Raw genomic sequence first — 21,574 nt, forward strand, 5'->3', positions numbered from 1 at the left:
TATTATTTTTAAAATTAGTAATGCTGTAGTGAAGTTATACACAGATACATTGTGGCAGTCAAATTAATCCAGAGTTCAGAATGCTAATCAAAATTAACTAGGTGATAAATTAAGAAACCCATGATGAGGATTTTAATTGCTAAAGAGACTATATATTATGTATGTGGGTAGTTAGGCCATTTTCATTTTTGAAAGCCAGATTAGGAAATTCTTTGTGTCAGGGACTAGCGAAGAGAATCTGGATGGGTTCTCTTAGAAGTAACTGGTTCTTCTAAACTCTATTGGTTTATTCCTGTCTTTTTTACTTTGGGGGTAAACCTATCAAGGAAACTAGAATTCTCAGGTTGCCTTTGTACTTAAGACTGCAGGGGCACATCTGATAAAGTCTTATTCTTTGATTTCAACTTTTCTAGAAACCAAACTGTCCTTTGCCCTTCATTTCTTCAGATTTTGTGACAATAATTGCAGTTTTCTTTTCCACTCAAGTTCTTTGTGTACTCTGATCAGATTGAAACAGATTTTGTCACCTGAGTGCATTGCCTCAGCCTCTTTAGAAGTAGAAGACATCTCCTAGAGCAGATACTTAAGCAGGATAAATCTCATTCACTGTTACCTTCAGGATAACATTTCTTGACTTTATTCCTAAATTCCTTTGGTATCTGCTTTATATACTGAAATGCTTATTTGTCTCAACTCTGGGGTTAAAAAACCAGGCAACTCATACATGTAGCTTATCAGCATTTTAAATTTTGTGTTTAAGTTGGGAGCAGAGAGTGGACCAGCATGGGCGAGTTTACTATGTAGATCATATTGAAAAAAGAACAACGTGGGATAGACCAGAACCTCTACCTCCTGGGTAAGTGTCTGAATTGGAAAAAAAAAAAAGTATTCAGAACTATAGATTACATCTGTGGAGCTTCCCAGGTGGCGCTAGTGGTAAAGAACCCGCCTGCCAGTGCAGGAGACATAAGAGACATGGGTTCGAGCCCCAGGTCAGGGAGATCCCCTGGAGAAGGGCATGGCAACCCACTCCAGTATTCTTGCCTGAAGAATCCCCTGGACAGAAGAACTGGCAGGCTACAGTCTATAGCATCACAAACAGTTGGACATGACTGAAGCGACTTAGCACTCACACAGCATAGATTACATCTATACAGTTTCCCTGCCTTCCTACTTTTCCTCTTCTGTCTGTCTTGTTTTTATCTACTTTGCTTTATGATGGGTGCAGACTGAAAAGAGATTCTGGGAATTGATTTACTATGATGAAATACGTTTATTTTCACTCATTTCTGACCTAAAGAAAGATTCCCTAAGTTTACTTTGTGAACTTTTACCTGGCTCAAACTGCAGGGTTTTAAGAGTAGGTTTTTTCCCCCCTTATTTATTTTTATTGATGTATGGTTGATTTACACTGCTGTTAATTCCTATTGTACAGCATGCTGCTCAGTCACTTCAGTCATGTCTGACCCTTTGCAACCCTATGGACTGTAGCCTGCCAAGCTCTGCTGTCACAACAAGAATACTAGAGTGGGTTGCCATTTCCTCCTCCAGGGGATCTTCCCCACCCAGAGATCGAACCTGGATCTCCTTCATTGCAGGCAGATTCTTTACCACTAAGCCACTTGGGAAGCCCCTGTTGTACAGCATAGTGATTCTGTTATACATATATATGTTATTTTTAATATTCTTTTCCATTATGGTTTATCATAGAATATTTTTTCATGGGAAGATAATTCCTTTACAATGTTGTTAGTTTCTACTGTACAACAGGATTAGTTTTTTTTTAAACTGGATAAGAATTGTAGACCCTATCATATTTATGGTAAAGTTCTTATAAAAGCTAATACATAATAGCAAACTCATTTTAAGATATTTGGATAAATATTAAAATGGGATATATTAATACATGGTGTTAATCATTTAACATTATATAAAATAATTGGATGACAGAAAATATTTTTATCTGAGGAAAGCCAGGAGTAAATACATGAAAATATTTAGTCTTACTAATAATCTTAAATACACACCTAAAAGGTACAGTTTTGCTTGTTAAATTAACATACACTATCCAGTTTTGGCGAAATTTTAGGGGAACTTTGCCTCTTAATGTTGCTGGTGGTAGTATAAAGTAGTTACAACTCTCACAGAAAGTATATATAACTGTAGTAATACCCATACCCTTAGTAACCCTCTCCAGGAAATGTATCCTAAAGAAGTAGTGCAAAGGAAGAAAAAATTTTTCAATACATAAAAGATATTTATTATTTTACCACAGTTGGCCTGCATGCACAGATCAAAATAGGGGGGAAAATTTCAGGGTTTCCCAAAAGACAAAACTTGAATTTGCCAAGCCTTGGCAAGGTTTACGTAACATTAATGTTGTATTGACAACTGTTTAGCATTTACATAGTACTAGGTATTGTTAGTAACCTAGAAATGATTTAAGGTGTATGGGAGGATGTGCCTGGCTATCTGCAAATGCCTTGCCATTTTATGTGAGGGACTTGAGTATCCAAGGAATGTCCTGGAACCAATTCTGGATAGTATTAAACTAATAGACATAACCCCAAACGATCAGCCAGGTAGACATCAAGTTACTTTATCAGTGTTTACTTGAATGTTATGCATCCATTTCAAATGATAAATAAAATAGTTCTATTCTTGTGAAAAAGTGCTTTTCCTGACATCCATGAAAGCACTTGCACTCTCCGGCCCTCACATGTGTTTCTGTTCCTATTAGGGTTGCACCAGTGAAAAGAACATTTCAAACAAAGAAAATGAGAGCTTTTGTCTTACTGACTTGAGACTTAATCAGTTAAGATACATTGTTTCAGAAACCTGACTGATACATCTTAACTTTTAAAAAAGAGATTTTTATATACATTCCGTTTAAGTTCGCTTATAGACCATTAAAAAATATATAAAAGGTCCTCCCTGGTGATACAGTGGATAAGAGTCTGCAATGCTGGGTATATGGGTTTGATCCCTGGTCCAGGAAGATTCCACACGCTTTGGAGCAGTTAAGCTCATGTACTACAACTCCTGAGCCGGTGCTCTAGAACCCTACAAGCCGCAGCCTTGTAGGAGCCTGCATGTTGCAACTCCTGAGCCCTGCTGAGCTCACATGCCCTAGAGCCCATGCTTCAGAATAGGAGAAGCCCACACTCTGCACCTAGAGAAAACCTACACAGCAACAAAGACCTAGTGCAACCAAAAATTAATAAGTAAATTTAAGTTTTTAAAAACTGTAAAGTACATACATATAAAAGACTTCAGGTAACTGAGAAGTAGTTGTGCAAGGTAAAATCTTACCAAATCTGTACCAGGGCTAAAATGAAGTCCCACTTAATTCTTAACTGTTTCACAAATATTTGTTGAATTCAGTTGTTTTTATCCTCATATAGCTGGGAACGGCGGGTTGACAACATGGGACGTATTTATTATGTTGACCATTTCACAAGAACAACAACGTGGCAGAGGCCAACATTGGAATCCGTCCGGAACTATGAACAATGGCAGCTCCAGCGTAGTCAACTTCAGGGAGCTATGCAGCAATTTAACCAGAGGTTCATTTATGGGGTGAGCATATGTATTTGGCTTTATAACCTTAATGAGTGTTTACTTTTAACCTTTTCTTACATATAAAATGTAAAGCACTAAAAAGAAAGTACAAATAGGATGGCAACCCAGTTGTTGCCGTTGATGATATTACTATTTTTCTACCTTGTTTCGCGTAGTCTGTGTAGGTGATTTATTCTTTTTAAAATTTCCTAAAGTTCAACTTCCCTTGCTTTGTTAAAGAAAGTTCTGACAACTTAAAATTTGTTTACAAAAGAATAATAAAATCCAAGCAGTGTAAAAAGAATTCAAACAGTTCTGAATTTAATACTGCCTAGCTTAGCAGAACGTTAGACTGTTTGGGTCTAACAGCACCTAACTCAAGTGAAACTCATGATAGAATTGAATCATTTTGTAACATGTAAAGGTAAAATTTACACAATACATTATTTAGTGCTTGAGAAGACTAGAGAAGTTTGATCCCTTATAGAATTATGTTAAATATATTATTATGACTTTGAAACCATATTATCTTTGGCATCAAAATGTCTCCTTTCTGGAAGTGGTTTAAATTTACATAAACCAACTTACCAAGAGTTCAAGAGAAGCCAACCCTCTCCATTGCCGTCTCTTCCCTTCTATTGCCATCAGTATCATCTCTGTTAGAATCCATCAAAATAAATTCCTGTTCTCATTAGGCATTACCTTTTTGCCTTTTCTCCGTATTTCTGTTTCTTGGACTTTGTCATCATAATACTTACCACTCACTGATGTAGATAAATTTGCACCTTGCTCAGCAGCTTTTGCTTCACCACCTGGTTATGACTAAGATAACTTTCTTTCATGTAACAATTTTTCCTGCCAGCTTCTGCAGGCAGCTGTCAATGTTTTCCCCTTCCTGGTGGTTTTAGAAGTGAAATTAATTTTTGTCTTGTCTACTTTACAGTTTTTTTTTTCCCAGTGCTGTTTTACATCTTCCTTTCTTTCTAAATTATAATCATCTTCAGTATACCTGGTGAAATTTCTTTTAGGTTTGAATGCTTGGCTGGCTTGCCTTCTTTAAAGCTAGTTTCCACATGGGTGTCCAGTGGAAAGAGTAGGGGCTTTGGAGTCAGACACATCTGGGTTCGAATCCTGGTTCCACAGTTACTTTCTCTTTATGACTTTGAGTAAGTTCCTTAACCTCATCAAGACTCATTTACTTTATCTGTACTGTAGATCTATAGATAAAATTACCTCAGGTTTTTTTTTTTTTTTTGAGAATTCTATAAGATAAAGTTACAGTTTTTTTTGGCACATATTAAATGCATAGAAATGTCAGTTTTCATCTTTTTTTTTTTATCTTTTCTCTCTTTTCTCTCCCTGCATTTCTATCCACACATGCAGATGTGCATTTTAGAATACATGATCTTTTATTTTTATTGAAGTATGGTTGGATTACAATATTTTATTAGTTTCAGGTATACAACATAGTTATTCAAATTTTTATAGATTATGTAACATTTAAAGTTACTGTATTGACTCTATTTCCTGTGCTATATAATATGTTCTTGAAGCTTATTTATTTTACATGTAGTAGTTTTTTACCTTTTAATCCACCTCTGTCTTGCTTCCCTCTTCCCACTGGTAACCGTTAGTTTGTCCTCCCTATGAATCTGTTTCTATTTTGATTATTCATTTGTTTTACTTTTTATAGTTTTATAGTTTTAGATTCCATATATAGGTGATAACATACAGTATTTGTCTTTCTCTGACTTACTTCACTAAACATGATACCGTCCAGGTTCATCCACTTTGTTGCAGATGGCAGAATACCATTTTTTGGGGGGTGCTGAATAGTATTCCTTTGTGTATATATACCATATATTCTTCAGTTATTCATCTGTTGATGGAACACTTAATGTTGCTTCTATATCTTTCTTGGCTATTACAAATAATGCTACTATAAACATTGGGGTGCATATATTTTTTTGAATTCAGGTATATATATCCATGAGTTGAGTTGTTCTAGCATATGGTAGGTCTCTTTTTAGTCTTTTTGTTGTTTTTAGGTTTTTTTTGGCCATGCCACGCACTTAGTTCCCCAGTCAGGGATTAAACCCAGGCCCTCTGTAGTGGAAGCATGAAATCTTAACCACTGGACCACCAGAGAACTTCCTATTTTTAATCTTCTGGGGAATCTCCATACTGTATTCCAAAGTAGCTGCACCAATTTACATTTCCACCAGTAATATACAGGATTCCCTTTTTCTGTACATCCTTGCCACATTTGTTATTTGTGACATTTGTGATAATAAGCATTCTGATGGGTGTGAGGTGATCTCTCACTGTGGTTTTGATTAGTGATGGTGAGCATTTTTCATGTGCCTGTTGGCCTTCTGTATCTAGCATACGATCTTTTAAAACCCTCTTTTTAAAGACAGTTAGAAAATTCCTAAAGCACCCACATTGTGTATTGCTTCATTGTAACTTAACCAATTTTATACTCTAAGAAACTTTTCTTGCATTGCACCTTTTATTCATGAACCATTTTTCCTTTTCTCCTGTCCACATTCCTACTCTTCACTCTTCTTATAGAGTGGTTCTAAAGTATAAAGAATTTAAACAGCCTATTCTAGTTATGAATTGAATTGAACATTCTTAATGCTAACTACTTAAAAAGTGGTGAGGAGGTGGTGAGAAAATCTGTTTATTCGGTAGGTGAAGTGGCCTTTGTTCTGACCCTGGTTATAGGACAGCAGATGCTCATACACTCAGCATTTTTAACCTCAGAGTGGATATGGTTGATGATGGATCATTGTGTAATGGCTCTGGCCCATGGCTTCATTGTGCCTGTCCTTAGCTTATCTGTCCAGGGAAAGTCGGTGGGATAGGCTTAGGTCTTAGAAAAATTATCAGAGCAGTTTGTCATATGCTGAACTGCTCCAAACTGTTAACAAGGTTCAAACCTTGTATAGTGTTTCTCCTTGGCTTCCCTATTCCCTATTTTTTTGTTACTGTATCTTTCAGGAGCAGGGCCAATCCTTGACTGGTCTAACTTCTTTGAGCTTTTAAATGAGAAATGGAGTATCTCTCATATGCTTTTAAAACTTTTTAGTCAGCTAACTCAGTTTCCATAATAAATCAATGATATGGGGCGAAGAAGACCAATAGTGGAGGAAACTGCTATAAATTTAGACTTAAGAGACTAAACCAATATGCAGTATGATAATTTTGGATTCTGATTCGATCTAGTAAGTAACCAGACACATGTAATTAGGGATTGTGTATTAGATGATAAAATTAACATAGAGTCTTTGGTAGGTGTAATAATGATAGTGTGATTGTATAAGAAAATGTTCACAAATTTTAGGCTTACTAAAATAGTGAAATGACGACTGTTTTTTCCCCCTCTTTGTTTGCTCAGCAAAGAATATGGAAGAAAAATAAATGTTGGCAGTTTTGGTTACTGTTGAATCTTGTTGCTGGGTACATGGGATACACTATCTTATTTTACTTGTGTAAAATACTTATTTTACTTATTTACTTGTGTATTTTTCCCATAATTTTGAAAGCAATTAGTCTATTATTTATTTGCCTTACCTTACAGAAGAAAGGGTTTAACTGCATCTTACTGAGAGACCACAAAGTATCCCCCACTTTATTACATTTTTAAACTAAAACACACTTATTAACCCTTCATCCCACACACTCAGTAGGACTTTTGCATCTCTTTTTCCAGTGGTTGCCTCCTATTTTCCTTTTATCTAGCTAGACCTCTCTCTCCACCAGTGTGATAATTTCAAATAAAATTTTGAAATCTCTACAGTTCTAGGCTTATCAGCACCTTCCACACTGGAATTCTTTCCTTTTGCTCTTCTGATAGTCTATTCTTCATGTTCCTCCAACTCTCTTCTCAAACGATTTTAGGGTTAGAAATACAAGATTTTTCTCAGCCAGCTGATGACTGAGTACTGTTACTCTTAAGTGACTTTTGTAGGGTTTATATATTTCTCTAACTTACTGATTTGAAGCTAAGTAACGGGAAGCGTGGTCAATTTGGGTGTAAAATTACTTGTAATGCTTGAATATCAGATAGTTTCAAATATTGACAGATTTTTTTGTTTTCTCATGAGAATGCGTTGACTTTCGTTCTTGACTTTGATTCATACTTCTCTAAGATGTGGACTGTATAAGAGTATGTTATGTTGCACATGGTCAGGAAAAGGCTTATCAGAATTCATAAGCTTGCGTTCCAATTATCTGTTAGTTATTTAACCATTTTGGGGATGGTTCTTTTTAGAATCAAGATTTGTTTGCTACATCACAAAATAAAGAATTTGATCCCCTGGGTCCCCTGCCACCTGGATGGGGTAAGTCACGTGGCTTTTTTTAAATTAAATTCAGTCATTTTAACAATTACATATTTATGGATGATAAACCTTGCTCTTGCTTGAGTGAATATCTGAGAAGATTTTTCGGTGTCTTGGTTTAATTTGGAGTGCCAAATAGGCATTAAATTCCCCAGATGTTCTAAGTTACTCTTCTAAAATTTAAAAGTATTTTGCCCACTTAGCATAAGAAGGACTGGATTATGATACTTAGGAAAATCTGGATGGACCTCCAGAGCATTATGCTTAGTGAAAAATATTCATTTCAAGAGATTATGTTCTAATATGATTCAATTTATATAACATTCTTAAAATGACAAAACTATAGAGATGAGAAATAGATTAGTAGCTGCCAGGAGATAGCCACTGACTGGTAGGTGGTTCCAAATATAGGAGTTAACATGAGTGGTTCTTACATAGTGGTGGAACAGTTCTGTCCCTTCACTATGGTGGTGATTACACTGATTTGTACATGGAATGAAAGTGTATAGAACTATATATTACAGAAATGAATTCAAACTTTAAGAATTAATAAAAATTGAGTTAAGTTTATAGTCAACAGCAATGTATCTGTCAGTTTCCTGATTTTGATACTCTCCCATAGCTACAGAAGATGTCCTCATTGGGGTAAACTGATTGAAGGGTATATGAGATTATTTGAACACTTTTTGCATCATGATACAATACTTATTTCAAAATAGAAAGCTTTAAAGATGATTTTGATCATATTTGTGCTTTTAAAATGCAGTTCAGAGGTTGATAGAGTTGATGTTATCTGAAAGAACAGTGGAAGGGGGAACATGGTAGGGTACTGACTTTGTGTCCTACACCGTGGAGTACTTGGACTTGGGTAAGCTCTATTGTCAAGTACCTTAGTTATTAAAACTTTAAGATGAGCCTGCCTTACCAGATTATTTTATATGTGTTATATAAGTCATAAAGCTGTAGTAAGTTTCTAGAATAAACATGACAATAGAGAAACAGTTCTACATGGAAGAGAAAGACTATATATCAATAGAAAGTGGAAAACAGAGTAAAACCATTTATGGAACCAGTTTTTATCTTCAAGAGCTGCAGATATTTCAGAAAGTAATAATTCTAGGTAGTCTTATTGGGAAACATCAGTTTGATAGGTTGCTCTAGGATTGTTTTAGGAATGGAGGGGAAAAAATTGATGTCAAGGTCACATGAATCTGGGCAAAAAATGAAATTGGCTGATTAAGCCTGCCTTTCAGTTGTGGCTCAGCTGGTAAAGAATCCACCTGCAATGCGAGAGACCTGGGTTCAATCCCTGGGTTGGGAAGATCCCCTGGAGAAGGGAAAGGCTACCCACTCCAGTATTCTGGCCTAGAGAATCCTATGGAACTGTATAGTCCTTGGGGTCACTAAGAGTCAAACTGAGTGACTTTTCACTTACCACAGAATACACAGAAGAACTCTGCAAAGAAGCTCTTAATGACCCAGATAACCATGATGTTGTGACCATACACCTAAAGCTGGACATCCTAGACTGTGAAGTCAAGTGGGCCTTAGGAGGCATTACTACAAACAGAGCTAGTGGACCTGGTGGAATTCTAGCTGAGCTATTTCAAATCCTAAAAGATGATGCTGTTAAAGTGCTGTACTCACTGTATCAGCAAATTTGGAAAACTCAGCAGTGGCCACTGGACTGGAAAAGGTCAGTTTTTGTTCTAATCCCAAAGAAGGACAATACCAAAGAATGTTCAAAGTACCACACCATTGCATTCATTTTGCATGCAAGAAGGTCATGCTCGTCTACGGCCATACCACCCTGAACGCGCCCGATCTCGTCTGATCTCGGAAGCTAAGCAGGGTCGGGCCTGGTTAGTACTTGGATGGGAGAAGGTCATGCTCAAAATCCTTCAAGCTAGCCTTCAACAGCATGTGAACCAAGAACTTCCAGATGTACAAGCTGAATTTAGAAAAGGCAGAGGAACCAGAGATCAAATTGCCAACATCCATTGGATCATAGAAAAAGCAAGAAATTCCAGAAAAACATTTACTTCTGCTTCACTGACTACACTAAATAAAGCCTTTGACTGTGTGGATCGCAACAAACTGGAAAGTTCTTCAAGAGATAGGAATGGCAGACCACCTCACCTGTCTCCTGAGAAATGTGTATGTAGGTCAAGAAGCAACAGTTAGAACTGGACATGAAACAACAAACTGGTTGAAAATTGGGAAAGGAATTTGTAAAGACTGTATATTGTCACCCTGCCTATTTAACTTATATTTGGAGTACATCATGTGAAATGCCAGGCTGGTTGAAGCTCAAGCTGGAATCAAGATTGCCAGGAGAAATACCAATAACCTCAGATATACAGATGACACTACCCTAATGGCAGAAAGGGAGAGAAACTGAAGAGCCTCTTGATGAAAGTGAAAGAGTGAGTGAAAAAGCTGGTTTTAAACTCAACATTCAGAAAACTAAGATCGTGGCACCTGGCAAGTAGATGGGAAAAAAATGGAACCAGTGACAGACTTTATTTTCTTGGTCTCCAAAATCACTACGGATGGTGACTGCAGCCATGAAATTAAAAGATATTTGCTCTTTGGAAGAAAAGCTATGACCAACCTAGGCACCCTATTAAAAAGCAGAGACGTCATTTTGCTGACAAAGGTCCATGTAGTCAAAACTATGGTTTTTCTAGGAGTCATGTATGGATGTAAGAGTTGGACCATAAAGAAGGCTGAGTGCCAAAGAATTGATGCTTTCAAACTGGTGCTGAAGAAGACTCTTGAGAGTCCCTTGGACAGCAAGGAGATCAAATCAGTCCTAAAAGATATCAACCCTGAATATTTGTTGGAAGGACTTTGCTGAAGCTCCAGTACTTTGGCCACCTGTTGTGAAGAGCTGACTCATCGGAAAAGACCCTGATGCTGAGAAAGATTGAGGGCAGGAGGAGAAGGGGGTTGATAGAGGATGAGATGACTGGATGTCATCATTGACTCAATGAACAAGTTTGAGCAGACTCTGGGAAATAGTAAAGGACAGGGAAGCCTGGTGTGCTGCAGCCCATGGGGTCGCAGAGAGTCAGACACGACTGAGCAACTGAACAACAATTGCCCTTGAAGTTATTTATCCTTAGCATGCCTGTGAATCAGAGATAAAAAATGTAATAGTTCATAGTTATAACTATTATTGTTGCCAGCTTATAAAACAAAAGGAAGGCATATGAAAGTGGTGAAGGTCTTTATTCACTAGTGTCTGGTAGTTTGGTAAGGGATCTTTTGGCTCTGTGGGACCTTATAATGGACAGTGTGTGATTGGTATGAAGTACTTTAGAAAAAAATGTTGTTCTTAGACATACCAAACTAGAGCTGTTTGGTTGAATTCCCTGACATGAATGGTCTTTTCAGCTTTATTTCAGGAGTTGTTTTACATTCATGTTACAGAAGAGAAGCTGATGGACTGAAACATCTGTAGGTCGTATATTAATCCTCTTGATTTTATTGCAGAAAAATCTTGACTGGGTTTTGTTAGAAGCACAAACTAGTTTGCATCTTCTCTAGGGTAACTGTTAAGAAAAATTGTTTCTTGCTCACAGAAGCATGAATTGCAGTTTGTGTTGCCTTTATTTGAAAAGCCTTTCCTGCAGAGCTGGTCCTTGTTTTTGTGTTTATCATTATATCATCAGGATCTTTCTCATTTTTATTTTAGCCAACAATACTTCCCTAAAATACTGCCTCTAGAGACCCAATCTCTCCTTATGTATGTTATCAGAATTTTTCCTTGGTTATTATACGTTCTGTTTATGTTTAGGTTTCACGCTCCTGAAGTTGAGGTGCGGCCCTTCCCCCTTCTTAAATGAGTTCATGATCATCCTATTATTTAGACTGAGCACTGCTTTCTTTGTGAACTGAATTCTGCCCTTGGGGCATATGCTTTATTTGTGGAGCCAGGGATGGCTCTGGTATTAAATGAGAAGCACCTGATAGACCCTCAGCATTGATCCAGGAAATAAAATCCCAGTTTATAGCCTGTGTTGATGTTCTGAAATTGTCAGCATTATTTTTGTGATGCCATGTATTTTTAAATCCCACTTCCTAACCCTTTCAGACTTTTGTGTGCTTGGACTAGACATTACTATCTTAGAAGCTGACAGTGAAGAATTCATAACACATGCAAACTGTAGAGGCTGGAGAACAAAGAATGCTTTTGGTTCAGCGATATAGTCTAATAGGGCTTTTCATGGCTGGTTTACCCATGAAGTACAAAGCTGTCTTCTCATTTTCAGAGTTGCTATGAAAGAATACATAGAACATCAAGAAGCTTCTGTTGTTCAGTGCCTTATTCATCAGGTCAGGAAATGGTTTGATGTGTATTCAGGTTTGGTGTTCAGTAATTTCAGGATTGTTTATCATGTGATTTTTCGACAAAGTAAGAAATCAGCTCTGTAATCACAGTACATCTCATTAAGCACATGAGCCTTCAGTTTGCAAGTTTGAGGTTCCATCTTTGAAGTTTTGGTCTTCACAGCCTCTTCCAAGAAATGCTGGTATCAGCACTATATACTTAGAACAAACATAGAAATAAGTTGTTTTTTTTTCCCGGGTAAAACCATTTTGTTAACCTACCAAAGCACTTCATTTTGTTTTCTGGTTTGAGGTACAACCATTAAACTTGGTTCACAAGAAAATACAATGACTATTCAACTACAATTACAGGAATTTGAAACCTCACTCATTGTTCATACAATACTTTTACGATTTCATACAACTGTGCAGTCTATTTAAGCTACGTTTAAGTTTATTGCTAACCAAAAGACCAACATTAAAGACCTGTAGAGTTTTGTAACAACAGAAGAATAACTTATAGGAATACACTTTGCTTTAAAAATTACTTGACTAGTGATGTGTATGGTTTCCTTATTCTTTTAAGTTTTCTATCTACTTTATCTTATCTCATGTTAGCTTTTGATGGAGTTTTGTTTTTGTTTTGAAATGTTTTTAAGTTTTTATTTAGAAAGCCTACCTAGTAAAGTCACAGAACTACAAAATGTGTGAGCTGTAATCTAAGTGCACAAACTAAATATTTAAAATGTCAAAAAGTATTATTCAGATTTTTCATTGAAAAGAGAAACTGTTTGGATAAGACATTTAAAAATGATAAAAACCAATGCACGCCGAAAAAGTTTTGGAATAAGACAAAACTACTCCAAAGCCTTAAATCTGTATATCTGAAAAGAAAAAAAAGGGAAATCTCCATGCCATCCCTAGCTTCATGCCACCATTCAATAAATATTGACCATGGGTAAGATGAGGGTGTCCTTAGCTGAGGTCAGTAACTCACCAGGGTTCTCAGACCTCAGACCCCTTGAAGAAGCCAGGCAGTGACTCTGTTCATGTTAGGTTTTTGAGAGAATCTCTGGCCCTGAAATCTGAACTTATATGGCAGTTAATAGATAAATATATACTCAGCTAGGCACTTATGATGTTAATTTTAGATTACAAAAGTTACTTAAGATTGTTGGTATACAAGAAATTTATAAATTCTGTAAGTGTATTTAAAAATTTAAATTTAAACTATCTGGAACATTAACTTTTTAATTTATTATGTAGCTAGCTATAGTGTTATGGATGCTTCTTTTTGCCTCAGGAACAGTTCTTAAAGTTGGTTACATGTTTCCACACTGGAGGTGCCATGACCAGCAAAGCCATTGTTACTATCTAGGGTGTGTCACAAGATAGAGTCCATTTTCTGTATTTAAGGTGTGTCTCAAGATGCAGAGTCCGTTTCCTATATTTTATGTATTCCAGAAGTTTTGTTTCCATTTTAGGCTCAGCTGATAGGGAAAGTAGCAGAGCTGTCAGGAGCAGATTCGTGATACTCACTAATATGTTCCTTCTTTCCCAGCATCAGCCTTACCCCCACCTTCCACCCACTACCCCAGTATCATCACTGCTACTTGAGATCATGGATTCAGTGCTGGAGAGAAGTTGAAAGTTACCAAACACTACCCTTGACAAGGCTGTATAATTTGGCCTAACACTCATTCTGCAATATCTTGCTTAAAGAAAAGTCCAAAAGATTTACATAAGTGTTGTTTGGAAAATAGACATGAACTTTCAAACCATAGGAATAAAAATAATTAAGCTTAATGGAGTTAAGCTTAATTTTTTTTTTTTAAGCTTAATTTTTTTTAATTGCTAATTTTAAGGTAACCATGCTTTTTAAAAAGTGGGAATCCATTTTATAATAATGAATTCTTAAGTGTTCATTTTGAGACATCTTGGCCAAATTTAAAAGATTTAGACACTGGAAGAGACCTTTCTTTTGAATAATTAATTTGTAATGGAGCAGAGAAAACAATAATTCAAAACAGCAGAACTAATGTTAATATTAAAATTTCAAAGCTACTTGGTTATTAAAAGAAAAGTACATCTACACATCTTCTAAACTTAATGAGAAAGCTCAGAGAAGCAGAACAATTGTGTAGAATGGGTATAAGAGAACTAGGAGAATCCTAAAACAAAATGCAGGTGGGGGAACACACTGCTTCAGATACAGTAAATTAAAGAGTTGAGCCCTGCTGCCCAACTCTGGTGTAAAAGTTACTATAGATATTTAGGATAGGAAACTGGTTGTATTAAACAGGATATATTTTGGAATAATGTCTTCTCTAGTTGAATAATACCTAGCATATAGCAAAGAAACAGGTTTTCCTGGTAACTCAGACAGTAAAGAATTCACCTGCAATGCAGAAGACCCAGGTTTGATCCCTGGGTCAGGAAGATCCCCTGGAGAAGGGAATGGCTACCCTCTTAAGTATTTTTGCCTGGAGAATCCTATGGACAGAGGAGCTTGGCGGGCTATAGTCCATGGGGTCACAAAGAGTCAGACATGACTCAGTGACTCAGCACATAACAAAGAAATAGTTAAGTTACATACCCCCGTTATATTTTCAGAAATGAGATGGTGCAATATGAAAAGAAAAGCTCTGAATGGAGATGTCAGTTTCCATCCTACATCAGCTAGCTAGAGTCTAGCTACTACTTAATTCTGAGATTAGGGGCAGATCACTTAGTCTATCTGAAAATCCTTATCTTTAAGATAAATGAAAACTACCTACTCTGTGGGACTGTTAGGGAAGGAAATGGCAACCCACTCCAGTATTCTTGCCTGGAGAATCCCATGGATGGAGGATTCTGGTAGGCTACAGTCCATGGGGTCGCAAAGAGTTGGAAACGACTGAGCGACTTCACTTCATGCAAATTTAAAGCAGTTAATTATTCTTGCTGTTGTTGGTTAGGTTGAACAGAAAGATTCTGTGGGCAGGATATTGTGAATTGTATCTGTTTAGTTTCTAGTATAAAATGATATTTTTATAACTTGAGTAAGTATGTAGATTGAGTAGTGAAAGAATAAATTAAAACTTTAAAAGTTACGATTTAAAAACTACAAAATCAACAGTGCAGTGAAAAATGGCAATATCAGCTCATCTTAATTTGAGGAAGAAGACTATGCCAACTCTAACGCTTTACCTTTTTTTTTCTTGTTTTAAAGAGAAGAGAACGGACAGCAATGGTAGAGTATATTTTGTCAACCACAACACTCGTATTACACAATGGGAAGACCCCAGAAATCAAGGGTAAGAACTTGTGGTTGTTAGTATACAGATAACCTCTTAAAGATTATACCGTATTTCCAACTCATTTATGCAAAAGATCAATTACATATTCTTTCCTCAAAGGTCTTAGTCACCCACATATTTTAGAAAGAGAAAAAAATATACTATTACATTTTTTCCCCCCAAATTATCTGTTTGTTATAAGACCAGCTTACTAATTCTAAAGCGGGGTTTTGCAAGCTGAGATCTCTCAGTAGAATTCAGGGAGTATGTGACTTAGAAGGGGGTAAAGACATGTTCGTGTGTGAAAGACCAAGGTCCAAACCTTTACCTGAAACTTGAGTGTTCTTTTCATTATGATTGTAGGTCACAACTATAGTAGAATTAACAATCCTAGGACTTTGCCACCAGTAGAAATCACAGATGTTTTTCTGCAGTTGTTGCAGAAATTTCAAAATATTGTTTACATACATCATTACAAGAACTTGCTGGTTAATATGTCACTGAAGGGATTCATTATTACAAGCTTGTCATTTTAATATTTGCTATGTATATAAAATTGTCTGTGACATTGTGATACTGCATGTATTCGTTTGCTAGAGCTGCTTTAACAGTACTACATATGGAGTGACTTGAACAACAGAAATTTGTCTTGTACATAGAAACATAAGATTTTTTATCATTTTATGTTGCTTTAAAATCTTATGTTTTTAAAAGAAATATTTATATAGGCCGCACCAGCTGGTGGGGCTTCCCAGGTGGTGCTAGTGGTAAAGAGTCCACCTAAAATATAGAAGATGTAGGAGACATTGGTTCTATCCCTGGGTTGGGAATATCCTCTGGAGGAGGGCACAGCAACCCACTCTAGTATTCTTGCCTGGAGAAGCCCATGGACAGAGGACACTGGCGGGCTGCAGTCTGTGGGGTCACAAGCAATTAGACATGACCGAAGTGACTTAGTATGCAAGACATTAGCAACAAGATGGGAGGTCTCCAGGGGTACTTTCACTTGAGACTGACTACAAATTTAGGGCATCTCCCCAATGACTTTCAGGTTTAATACCTCACTAGAGATACTTGAACTCATAGAAACTTTTTATACTCGCAGCCACATTTATTACTAGTAAAGGATATAAATTAGAACAACAGAAGGAAGAGATGTTTAGGGCAGAGCCTGGGAGGGGTTCCAGATAACCCAGAATTGATGTGGAATATAGTACGTGTTGAATATTACCAACCAGGGAATCGCACCTTTCTAGTATCCAGAGTTTTTTATTGGGGCTCCATCATGTACTGCCTGCAAAGCTAACCTTCAGTTTCCAGCTCTTCCCCAAAGATGGACTAATACCTTTTAGTGTCTAGTTTATTCCAGAGGTCAGAGCTGATAATGGCATATATTCCCAAAGCCTCCTTCATAAACCACCTGATTGGCGGTCTGATGTTTGAAGACCCTAAGCTTCAAAGGGACTTCAAAGTATCTTCAAACAGAGATACTCCTGACAGGCAGGATATTCCAGAGGCATGGAGATCTTTTCCCAGTAGCTGAGGGCAGAGGTCTGATCTCTATTTGGGTGTGATTAAATCTTCGTGTCTCACATAGATCAGAGTTTTAAGAACCTCTGTTTTAAAGGTATGCCTTAAATTTAAAATCTATTTCTGGGTACCAGCAGATCACATTTTATAGAGTTATAGTATTTAACTTTAAATATTTTTGGGACTTCCCTGGTGGTCCAGTGGGTAGAATCCATCTGCCAGTACAGGGGACATAGGTTCAATCCCTGGTCTGGGAAGATCCCACATGCTGCAGAGCAGCTAAGTTCGTGCACCACAACTGCTGAAACCCATGTGCCTAGAGCCCATGTTTCACAGTAACAGAAGCCACCGGAACGAGAAGCCTTTAGACCGCAACTAGAGAATAGCTCCCACTCAACACAGCTAGAGAAAGCCTATGTACAGCAACAGAGAGCAGCCTAAATAAATAGAATACTTAACTTTCAACTTTAAAAATATGTATTTTCAGTTTCTTTAATAAGAATTTCGTAGGTAACATTTTTAATTTTAAAATTCTATCACTAAGGATAGATTAGACCACATCACCTTTCTCTAATTTGCTATCATTTTTTGTTCCCCCTTGAACCTTTTAAAATTTCAGAGTGGAAATAAGAATCATATTTTTACAAGTAAACTAATGAGCCAGTTCTATGCAATTTGTTTTCAAGACAATTTGTTACTGATACTGTCTTGCAAATATGATTACAACAAATGAGAAGTGTTCTTAAAAGTTTTAGATAGTCTATCTGTCTGACATTTGCATGTAGTTCTGTGAATATAGTTAAATGTTAACTTTTTGACGTGGTTCACAAAATATTGTTCTAGGCGGTAATTCTAAGCCTTTTGTTCTTCTGAAGTAAACTTGAGGAAAGTGACACTCCTGTCAGCAATAGTGGCTCTCTAAAACAGTGAGATTAAATCCACCAACTCCCCCTTTTCCTCCTTTCTGATGTGAACTTGAACGTTTCCATTGTTTTGTCATCTCACCAAACCCACCAGATGAGAAAATTGAAACTGGAGAATAGACAAAAATGAATTGGAAAATATGGATAAAACTTGAAACATTGAAGTTTAAAGAGCATAAGCAAGATCTTAAGACAGGTATTGAGTAAGTGGGTAGGCATACTCCCTTAGAAAGATTTGAGTTGCCTTAATAGGAATAGTAGAGATTCTGGACAAGGGGAAAGTCTTGACTTGGAAGTTTGGCACAATGTCTTGTGAAAATGGTGAGTCTACTACACAGGGTTCATGGAAGGGACTTGGAGATAGAATGCAGAGGTAAAACTGAAATGGAGCATAGAGGGTGCTGCATAGGGGCAAAGTGAGGGCCAAATGGGGGAGTTTAGATCTTGTATTTGGTTAGTGATGAATAGTGATACCACTTTAGAAGAGAATAGATTTGTTCAGATCTCTGTTTTGGTATTCTGTCAGCAATATGAAATGAGTCAAGGACCAGAGTAAGATTCAAAGCAGGAAAACCTTTTAAGTGGCTATTTTGAAAGTTTAAAAGATAAATAGAGCCAGAGTAAGGAAATCAACCCTAAATATTCATTAGAAGGACTGAAGGCGGCAAAGGATGAGATGGTTAGATAGCATCACCGACCCAATGGATATGAGTTAGCAACCTCTGGGAGACAGTAAAAGACAGAGAAGCCTGGCGTGCTACAGTCCATGGGGTTGCAAAGTCAGACACAACTTACCGACTAAAGAACAGAACAACAACAAGGATGGTACTAGGGATTGAAAGCTGTGATGAATGAACATAAAGAGTTATAAGGCAGAATTGGTGGAGCTTGGTTACCATGAGATGTTTAGGCAGGTAGGTAATCCAGGCAGAGTAAATGGGAGAAGACTGGTTGATAGATCTGTTCACGTGTTTAACATGCTTGTAGGATTTTAGTAAACTGCTGGAAAATGCTAGACTAACTGGTTTTCTAGAAGATATGTGCTGCATTTATGGGTATGTTTAGTTTCTGTACTTGGCAAACAAGGAACTCTTAAACATTTTTTATTTGTTTATATATTTTTCTGTGTTTTATATAGTCAATTAAATGAAAAGCCCTTACCTGAAGGCTGGGAAATGAGATTCACGGTAGATGGAATTCCGTATTTTGTGGACCACAATAGAAGAACAACCACCTATATAGATCCCCGCACTGGAAAATCTGCCTTGTAAGTTTTCTAAATGTTTTGATTAAAAGTAAAACTGATTCCTAAGATTTTTTATGTAAAGATATCAATTACTGAAAAGTGCAGTTCTTACTATTTTTATCTGTTAACACAGCACTAAATGAGAGTGTTCAGAAATTATCATTACAATACTGCTCACCAATTAATCCCTGATTTCTGATACCCGCTTTCTTTCATTTCTATCACCTTTTAACTTGAAGGCTCCTTTATTTTTCTTTTTCATTTTTGAAAAGTAACTATGTTTGTTTAATGTGTTTTGTTTGGGTTTTTTGTGTGTGTGGTCAAATAGACAACAAAGCTGAACATTTTAGATGTATATCTTAGTGGCATTAAGTACATTTATTGTTGTGCAACCATCACCACTGTCCCATCTCTAATACTTTTTTTTATCATCTTATACTGATATTCTGTATTCAGTAAAGTCTTCAGTCTTGTTCTCCCCCAGTCCCTGATAACTACCATTCTACCTTCTATCCCTGTGATTTGACTAATCATATAATTTGTCCTTTGTGACTGGCTTCTTTTGCTTGGCATCATGTTTCCAAGGTTCATCCATGTTTTAGCTTTTATCAGAATTTCATTCCTTTTTAAGACTGAATAACAGTCCATTTTATGTGTTACCATATTTTGTGTATACCTGTGGCTCATGGACATTTGAATTATTTCCACCTTTTGGCTATTGTGAATGATGCTGTGAACATGAATGTACAAATATCTCTTTAAGTCCTTGCTTTCAGGTCTTTTGTGTGTATACTCAGAATTGTTGAATCAAATGATAATTCTGTGTTTTTTTGAGGCATTGCCAGACTTTTCCACAGTGGGCATATTGTTCTAATGTTCTTACGGTAGAGCACATGGGGTTCCAGGTTTTCCACATCAGTGCCAACAGTTGTTACTCTGTGTGTGTGTGTGTGTGTGTGTGTGTGTATGTATGTATATGTGTGGTGGTGGTGTTCAGTTGCTAGGTCGTGTACAACTCTGCGACCCCATAGGCTACAGCATGCCAGGCTTCCCTGTCCTTCACCATCTCCTGGAGTTTGCTCATATCCATGTCCATTGAATCCGTGATGCTGTCTAATCATCTCGTCCTCTGCCACCTTCTTTGCCTTCAATCTTTCCTAGCATCAGGGTCTTTTCCAGTGAATCGGCTCTTAATATCAGGTGGCTGAAGTATTGGAGCTTCAACATCAGCCCTTCCAGTGAATATTTAGGGTTGATTTTCTTTAGGATTGACTGGTTTGACCTCTTTGCTGTCCAAGGGACTCTCAAGAGTCTTCTCCAGCACGATTTGAAAGCATCAGTTCTTTGCTGCTCAGCCTTCTTCATGGTCCAGCTCTCACATCTGTACATGATGTGTATAATGCCATCCTAGTTAGTATGAAGTGGTATCTCATTGTATGATACCAAAATCAGCCAAAAACAGTATACGAAAATTATTGAGTAATATTTTTATGAACATAGATGTAAGCATCTTTACCAAAATAGTGGCAAATTAAGTCCAGCAAGATATAGGAGGGATATTACACCATCATCATGTGGAGTCCCTCCTCCCCATGCAAGATTGATTGAATTTTGTATATTAAACCAATTTAATTCAGCACATTACTAGATTAAAGGAGAAAAAGCAATGTACAGAGTATACAAAAATACAGTGCTAGTTTACTATAAACTTTCAGCTGCCTTAGAAACTTTCTTATCTGATAAATAGTATCTGTATAAGATTAATGGCAAAATACCTCTTACATCAGGAATAGGACAAGTATTTCTTCTGTCACTACTTCCAAATTCAACATTGTGTTGGTAGTCCTGTGAGATGGGAAAGAAATAAGATTGAAAGGAAAGAAGTAAAACTCTTTTTTCACACAGATCCCAGGTAACACAATTGTCTGTATAAAAATCATATGGAATCTAGGGGATAGGGGAAAAAACTAGAACTAGCAAGTGAATTTAAGTGTTGCCAGATACAGAGTCAATATATAAAATCAATTGTATTTCTACATTGAACATTTAGAAAAGGAAGTCAATAGTAGCTCAGGGAAAAAGCAAATAATCTTGTGGTGTGAAGTCCAGGCCTAGTTTGGAAGCCCATGGTATCATCAGTGATCTGAGCTTCTTTATTTCTGTCCTCCCATGCTAGGCCGTCATCTTTGTGAGAGTCACCTAATAGTTTGTGATAGCTGCTTGAAGCTTAGCTGTCATAGTCCCACTCTGAGCTGGGATATGGAGGAAGAACAAATTGGACAGGGGGAAGAAAATCCCTTTCCAGCTATCCCAGCTCTCTTTAAAAGAGCCTGCCTTCCTGGAAGTCCTATT

At 36.9% G+C, this 21,574-nt stretch overlaps 1 protein-coding gene across 3 annotated transcripts in view; it reads left to right on the forward strand.

Annotated features, from left to right (window-relative positions):
* The window catches only part of ITCH (itchy E3 ubiquitin protein ligase), a 96,316-nt gene that overhangs the window by 52,052 nt on the left and 22,690 nt on the right, over positions 1–21,574 (forward strand). For all 3 annotated transcript variants that reach the window (XM_065921849.1, XM_065921850.1, XM_065921851.1), the window contains 5 exons: positions 761–856; positions 3,405–3,579; positions 7,841–7,910; positions 15,457–15,541; positions 19,115–19,243. In XM_065921849.1, the coding sequence (XP_065777921.1) occupies positions 761–856; positions 3,405–3,579; positions 7,841–7,910; positions 15,457–15,541; positions 19,115–19,243 (555 nt within the window). The remainder of the gene's footprint in view (positions 1–760; positions 857–3,404; positions 3,580–7,840; positions 7,911–15,456; positions 15,542–19,114; positions 19,244–21,574) is intronic.

The sequence above is a fragment of the Muntiacus reevesi genome, chromosome 2 (genome assembly GCF_963930625.1).
Source record: "Muntiacus reevesi chromosome 2, mMunRee1.1, whole genome shotgun sequence".
Classification (NCBI taxonomy): Eukaryota; Metazoa; Chordata; class Mammalia; order Artiodactyla; family Cervidae; genus Muntiacus; species Muntiacus reevesi.